The following is a 7,358-nucleotide window of genomic DNA, read 5'->3' as shown; positions in this document are numbered from 1 at the left end:
TCTCCTTGCTGCCACGGGCCTCTCTCAGAAGTGAGACATCTTATAGATCTTAGTTTAGTTAAAAAGCGCTTGAGGCTTGATTTTCCATTCTTGCATTCAATCGGGCAATTTAAACCATCACCCAGTTGCAGTGTACGGACCTCTGGCAGGTAGAGCCATTTACACAGTTTCTGACAAGACCAATTTTCATCAGAAAACATCAATTCTGATGAGATCGAAGCATTTAATCCCCAAACATCTTAACTTTGATGGATGGATCCTCCCCAGGGTTTCCACAGATGATGGCAGGTTGTGTCAGACCTGCCAAGCGTCCGAGCAGGGTGGTGGAGATGTGCTAACAGGAGCCGTGGCCCTGGGACAGTGAGGATGCTGCCAGGGGCCAGGCAGAGTGTGGACAGGGACTGCAACGGCTGCCAGTAGCAAGAACTATTGGCTGAAATGAAGCATAAGCCTAAAATCTCCAGTGCTCTAGCATTTCACCATTTTTGACTGCTTCCACCTGCTCAGGTCCTGGGAAGGACCACAAGGAAATGGGAGTGGGAAAGAAGGGTCCCCTTACTTGTCACACTGACCAGGTATGGGGAGACCCTCCATACATAGATTTCCTGATCTCTACATCACCCCACACAACGTGTTTCAGGAGCAGTCCTGAAAACCCATCCATACAAGTGAGCAGCTACCCCCTGATGTCCCTACCCACACACTGGGGTGACACTCACTCTTGGCTGCCCACCAGCATCACCACGTTTACCAGCCCCACTGCTGAAAAACATGTCTGAGCTTGCGCAGAGTGAGCCTGGGACAGCTGAGCTGGACCTCCACTGATGAGAAGAAAGTGGCAGCGGTCACTTGGGGACAGAGCCATTTCCAGCCAACACAGCTGTCTGCTCAGGAAGGGCCCCTGTGCTCCACCGTTCTGTGGAAAGTCGTGTCCTTTCTCCACCAGATCTGCTCCCAGAGACCTGGAAAGCCGTGTCCCCTCTGCTCTGTGTTAGTGTTATGCTGGAAGCTGTTAATCGCTGCCAGTGGGTTTAATTGGTAGCTAGAACACACAGACCCCATTAAAGCCCACGAGGGTGCCAAGGGCTCTCATTCAGGCACAAATGAAGGAGCAATCAAACCCACTTAGGTAATAAAAACAGCTGGAGTCTGGAGGCAACTGCCTGAGGCACCAAACCACATGGCAGGCAGGACAACCCTCTAAAAAGTCTGCATTGAGTTATCCTTTGATTGAAAACATGGGGATTAGGTGGAGTGTTGCAAGATTTTATTGGTTAGAGGCAGGAAGCCAGACCAAAAAATTATGGGTCATCTTCAAAAAGCAACAGAGAAATGGAGTTTCTTAAACACAGACCTTGCTGGAGAGTGTCTCCAAGATTATTTTTCCAGTGGGAATGACAAGCAAGAGCACCTAATGCACTGGCTGTAGGTGTCATGATGCCCAAAATAGCCCTGGTCCCTTTTGCTAATTTTTCATGCCACAGCAGGTAACCACAACATCTGACCATCACAAGGAGCAACAATAATGTGAAGAGTTTTCTGGTTCTTCATTTCTGCATATACCTTTATCTCAGAAAGGATTCCCAAAGCCACCAACCAGGCTGGGCTGTCAGCTCTTGGCTTGGAAGCTGGACTACCCCGGAAAATAATTTGTTTTCAAAAGATCCAGATCATGAGGCTCTTAATTCAGTGCTTTTATTTGGTCTTAATAGGGGAAAACCTGATTTTCCTCTCTTTTATCCTGGTTCTAGTGAAATACCTCCTGCTTCACAGGAGTTACTGATATGACTGGGTAAGAGAGAGAGGTCTGGACTATTGCATTTATGGAGCAATTAGGGAGGAAAGCTGGTATATCCGTGAAGAGACTACAGCAAGGGTTGCAGCAGAGTTGCTCCACGTTACTTGAGAAAGCTGTAGACGAGCATTGGCAATCACCTGAGAGTTTGGCCCATTCCTTGCAAAGTATGCTATCAAGATTCAGAAGTGCAGAAGGCTAAAGAAACAGCCAGAACACCATCACTGTGAAAGTGGTTTAGACGTTAGTTATCATCACTGATGTAGAAGCTTTCTTCTTTGTTTGGTGCTTTGCACATTTTTGCACATCCTCGCTGTAAGACAGCTGGTTTTCCCTACTCAGGAGGAACCTGGTAATTCCTGAATAAATTCAGAAACTTTGAAACAGTTGAAATGGAGGGCACACATCTCTTCCCTGATGGGGCCAGCCCACAGACCCATGCAGGAGCTGGTAGCGGGACAGGTTCATCCATGGAAGAGTTGGAAGGGGATTCCTGCTGTCACCGTGGTGCCCCGCTATGTCCCTACATGTGCATGCTCACGTGTCTGTGCTCCAGTGTCAGTGTCAGTGGGTGCAGAGGTGCGTTCGTGGATCCCACCCTGAATATCTCTTGCTCAAGAAGTTCATTGCCAAGATAAAGCAAATCCAGGGCAGGTTACTCAGGGATGTGACAAGGAGAGACTCAAAGGGTAGAGGCTTGACTGTTTGGAAAAGAGGTCTGCTAAACCGATACACAGGGGAATGAAAGGGAGGGAATGCCATTTACTTCACCTGTTTCTTATCTAATTTTCCTAGATGAACACCCAAGACCCAAGGCTAGCTGTTCTGCTGCTCCAGCAATTGTTTCAGTAGTTGCAAGTGTGGAAAATGAGATCAGAAATGTCTTTGTGCAGTGGAAAAGGTTTTTCTGTGCTTCCTGCTGAGCTCGCTAGTCTTGTGCTGTGCTCAGGGTCTGGGTTCATTCAGTTCCTGAGCTTCCTGGAGGTGTGAAAAACCAGCTGCTGAGCCCCTCAAAGAGGAGACTCTCACCGATTTCCCCCTGCTCCAGCTTTGAGCGACATGCAGAAGAGGAACGTACTCAGGTCTAATCCCAGAGTCCCCAACTTCCTGGGCACGTTCTGGGGCAGAGTCTGGAGAGAGTTCCTTACAGCAAAAGGCAGCTTGGCACAAGATTTGCTTCCTTGGGGAGATTTAAATCCAGGGCTAGGAAGTGAACTGCTCTCTCCAACCTTCCTTCTTTGAGCTGCTGAAATGTGGAGAGTGAGGAGAAAGGAGGTAGCGGAGTCACCAAAAAGAGCCCAGCAAAAGAGATTTTTAAATACACTGACAAAAGCTTCTGGCTGTCAAGAGAGAGTTAAGAAATCCAGGGGCTGTCAGCTGAAGCGGAGAGAAAGCGCCTGGGCCCACCACAGAGCACCCAGGAGGGACAATTCCCCTTTGCAATAATTCTGCCTGAGTCTCCGTTGCACAGAAAGCTTCCATTGAACTTCCCTGGCAGCCGCTCTCCTCTGCCCATCACCTGATGCTGCAATCTCTCCGCAAGCAGCAGAGGGGAGACCGTGACTCAGAGAGCTGCGCTGAGAGAAAGCAGAAGGGGAAGAGGCTTCAGAGCTCCTGCCTGCTCTTGCCTGGGGAAAGATAGGGCGTCAGCATGTTGACAGGCCACACTGCTGGGTCTGGTGGCCTCTGGCACATGTAGGAAGCTTTAATGAACAGGAAAGTCTGCCTGGACCGTGGTGCGTAGGGACAGCCCACTGATCCTCTCCCATCTCTTGGGCCACCAATGACAGGGCTTTCCTGGCAGCACCATAGTGCTGATGCAGTTCTTTCCCCAGGCAGACAACTCCAAAAATGGGATTCAGCCCCCTCTATCCCTCTGCACAAGTGATGTGCTACACGGGTCTGGTTTAGGGACCTTCTCACTGCAGAAGCGTCACTGTTTGGTGACTGTGCCTGAATCTGGGCAGTGGCACACATGGTGATGGTTGCTTTCAGTCTTCTGTCGCTGGATCTGACCTTTCCCCGTGCATGTCCAGAGCCAAAGACCCATCTTTTGGGGGACACTTCAGCCTCTCAGGTAAGGCTGCGGTTAGGTCAGGATTTTCCTTTCCTTGTGACTCTTGTTGACCCTGTCTGGCCCAAAGTCCCTGGCAGGGTCCTCACAAGATGGGACATCTCAGAGGATGAGTGCAGGCTCTATAGAGGAGAGGGTGAGTGGGAAGGGGGCCAAGAAAACTGATGACTGACTGAACCCTGACTCCTAAACCACCTGCACCATGTATAATCATCCTTACAAGCATTGCTGGGGCTGGATTTTCTGGGCTGGATAAGCACACACTGTCCCCTTGAGAAGATGTTTTCTCTTGAGCATGACCAAGCTCCCTCCTATCTTCCATCAACTCCATAGCTGCCACTGCCCTCTCCAGCAGGCGCTGGGGTTCCCCCTCCCTCAGTCCCCCTGCTATGGGCTGGCAGTGCTGCTGCCTGTCACACTTCTCATGGCCTTTCAGCAGGGTTGAGAAGCAGCTGGAGTAGCTGGGGGGATGTAAAGCCCCCCCCCAAACTTCACCTCCACACTTTTTTGCAGTGACAGGATCTGAGCTTGGTGGCAGGCAGGGGGGAGAAGCAGGGAAGCATCACGGGCAGCGGGCTGCATGGATTCATATAGATGGGTAAGTTCGAAGGCAGAAAGACTGTCAGACAGAGACAGGCAGTGACGGGCTGGAGAGGGGAGGATGGAGAGGTTGCAGAGAGACAGACAGATGTGGAACCCGTGGGACATTGTACTGACAGGAGGATTTGGGTAATTGAGACAGGCAGCTTCATCGAAACAGGTAACGAAAAGTTGGTGAAACTTTTCCTTATTTCATTGTTCTTACAGTTTGTAACCCAAGTTACTCACTCCTTCCCTTCAGAGAGAGAGGAGGGAGGTCGGGAAGGTTCCTGTTCACACCTGGGCTCGGGTCTGCTCCGCTCCGCAAATGTCCCCGCGGGAAACCCAGCCCGGAGCCGCGGGCAGGGGCCGGGCAGGTGTCAGGCAGGGCTCGGCAGAGCCGGGCCGGAGGATGCCGCCGGGGCGCATCGCCGCGGGGCTGCTCGACGGCCGCGTCCCGGGGCAGGAGCGGGGCCCGGCGGCAGCAGCACCAGCCCGGTGCCGCTCGCCTCCCCCCGCCGCCGGTGCGGGCTGAAGGGAGCCCTGAGAGACGCAACCCCCGATCCCCGAGACCGGGGCGGGGGCACCGGGAGGGAGAGCGGCGCAGCTGCCAGGACCCGGGGATACGCAGCGCCGGGCCGGGGGGGTGCCGGGGGGTGAGCCCCGGTTTTGGGGGGGGGGGTGTACAACGGGGAGGGGGGGGTGAGCTCACTGCCCGGGGGCGGGCGGTGGGAGGTGCCTCCCGAGACCCGTCCAATGAGCGGGCGGGGGGGCGGGGGGGCCGGGCTATAATGCCATTGATGCCGGGCGGCGGAGACAGACAATACCGCGCCCCCGGAGCCGGGCTGCCCGGAGCGCCCCTGCCCCGCTCCTCTCCCACCATGATGTCCATGAACAGCAAGCAGGCGTTCAGCATGCACCCCATCCTGCACGAGCCCAAGTACCCCCACCTGCACACCAGCTCCGAAGCCATCCGCAGAGCCTGCCTGCCCGCCCCCCAGGTAAGTCCGGAGCACCTCGGCGGGGCTCCCCACTCCCCCCCTCCGGATGGGTCCGCGGACCGCGCTGCGCCTTCCCCAACTCACTTCGGCAGCCGACGGTTTCCCTCTGGGTTTGGGTTTCGGTTGGGTTTTAGACGGGGGGTGCCCTCCATCCTCCAGGGCGGCTGGTCCGGCGGGCTGGGGGCCGTCCCTGCCGCTGGGGGTGTGGGGAGCGGGGAGAGGGGCTGGAGAAGGGCTGGTGGGTCCGTCCCGGGCTGGGAGGGAGCAGCCGTCTTGCCCAGCTCGGCCGTGCCACCCGGTAGAGCAGAGCTTCTGCGGGACACCCGCCGGCTCCGGCCCCCTTGGCGGCTGCTCTTTTTTCTGGGGAGGCCTCCCCGGAGGAAAGGGTGGGTGCCCAGGGTCCGGCACCCTCCTCCTGGTCCTGTTATTTGGGGGGTGAGTTGGACTCCGTTCATCTTACCTGTCCCAGGCACTGCTGGAGGGGCAGAGTGGATCTCTGTAACCTTGCTTTCCTTTTAATCCTCTCCTGCTCTTTTGGTTTGTTTTTGCTCCCACTTTTATCCCCCATCCAGATCCAGGGCAACATTTTTGCGGGCTTTGACGAGACCTTGCTGCGGGGTGCTGAGGCTTTGGCCGCTGTGGATATAGTATCGCAGAAAACCCATCCCTTCAAGCCGGATGCCACCTACCACACCATGAGCAGCGTATCCTGCACTCCTACCTCGTCCTCCGTCCACCTGCACCACCCGTCTGTGCTGACCACACACCACCCCCACCACCACCACCACCACCAGCCCTCCCAGGGCCTGGATGGCGAGCTCCTGGACCACCTCAACTCTGCCCTCCCGCTCGGAGGGGTGCCGGGCCCCGACGTGGGCTCCACACCTTCGCACCCTCACTCCCACATGTCGGCCATCAACCACATGGCCCACCACTCCCAGCCTATGAACATGTCCCACCCCCACGGCCTCGCTTCCCACACTGTCATCTCCGGCCCCGAGACGGAGACGGACCCCCGGGAGCTGGAGTCCTTTGCCGAGCGGTTCAAGCAGCGGAGGATCAAGCTGGGGGTGACCCAGGCAGATGTGGGCTCTGCATTGGCCAACCTGAAGATCCCGGGGGTGGGCTGCCTTAGCCAAAGCACGATCTGCAGGTTTGAGTCCCTCACCTTGTCCCACAACAACATGGTGGCCCTCAAGCCCATCTTAGAAGCGTGGCTGGAGGAAGCTGAGCGGGCCCAGAGGGAGAAAATGACCAAACCTGAAATCTACACGGGGGGTGACAAGAAACGCAAGCGCACCTCCATCGCAGCCCCCGAAAAGCGGTCGCTAGAGGCCTATTTTGCCGTGCAGCCGCGGCCCTCCTCGGAGAAAATTGCCGCCATCGCCGAGAAGCTAGACTTGAAGAAGAATGTGGTGAGGGTCTGGTTTTGCAATCAGAGACAGAAGCAGAAAAGGATGAAATTTTCTGCCACCTACTGAAGAAGGGGCTGGGAGGGCAGTGGTGGGTAGTGCCTGCACCCGCAATCAGCCCACTACAGTCCTGGCCCCTAGCCCCACCAAAATGGGCAGGGTTTGGGGTTGTTGGCTTTTTTTTTTTGTTTTGTTTAAAAAAAAATAATTGGAAAACAACGACAAAAAAAGGAAAAATAAACCTAAAAAAGGGAAACCTGCCCAAAGTGAAGCGAACAGTTTGGTGCCTGCTCCTCATTCACGGGCAAAGTGGCCCCACTGTTATGACTGGTACAGACTGCTTTTGTAGATAAAACTGGAAAAAGGATGGAGAAAAAGGAAAAGACAGAACGAATGGCCTAGGGGGAAGTTTTGGGGTGCCCAGAGTCAGGGCAGCAGCAGGGAAAACCTAGCGGGTCTTTGTTGCAGCTCCTTGCCCCTTCCCGGCTCAGCCGGGC

The 7,358-nt window shown here is 55.2% G+C and overlaps 1 protein-coding gene across 1 annotated transcript; it reads left to right on the top strand.

Annotated features, from left to right (window-relative positions):
* Positions 1 to 5,279: 5,279 nt before the first annotated feature.
* LOC141964558 (brain-specific homeobox/POU domain protein 3) lies at positions 5,280 to 7,031 on the top strand. Its single transcript, XM_074915116.1, has 2 exons — positions 5,280 to 5,449; positions 6,022 to 7,031. The coding sequence occupies exons 1-2, from the start codon at positions 5,330 to 5,332 to the stop codon at positions 6,928 to 6,930; spliced, it is 1,029 nt and encodes a 342-aa protein (XP_074771217.1). The 5' UTR covers positions 5,280 to 5,329; the 3' UTR covers positions 6,931 to 7,031.
* The last annotated feature ends 327 nt before the right edge of the window (positions 7,032 to 7,358 follow it).

This window comes from Athene noctua, chromosome 11 (genome assembly GCF_965140245.1).
Source record: "Athene noctua chromosome 11, bAthNoc1.hap1.1, whole genome shotgun sequence".
Lineage (NCBI taxonomy): Eukaryota > Metazoa > Chordata > Aves > Strigiformes > Strigidae > Athene > Athene noctua.
This window is presented reverse-complemented; position numbering and strand designations above follow the sequence as displayed.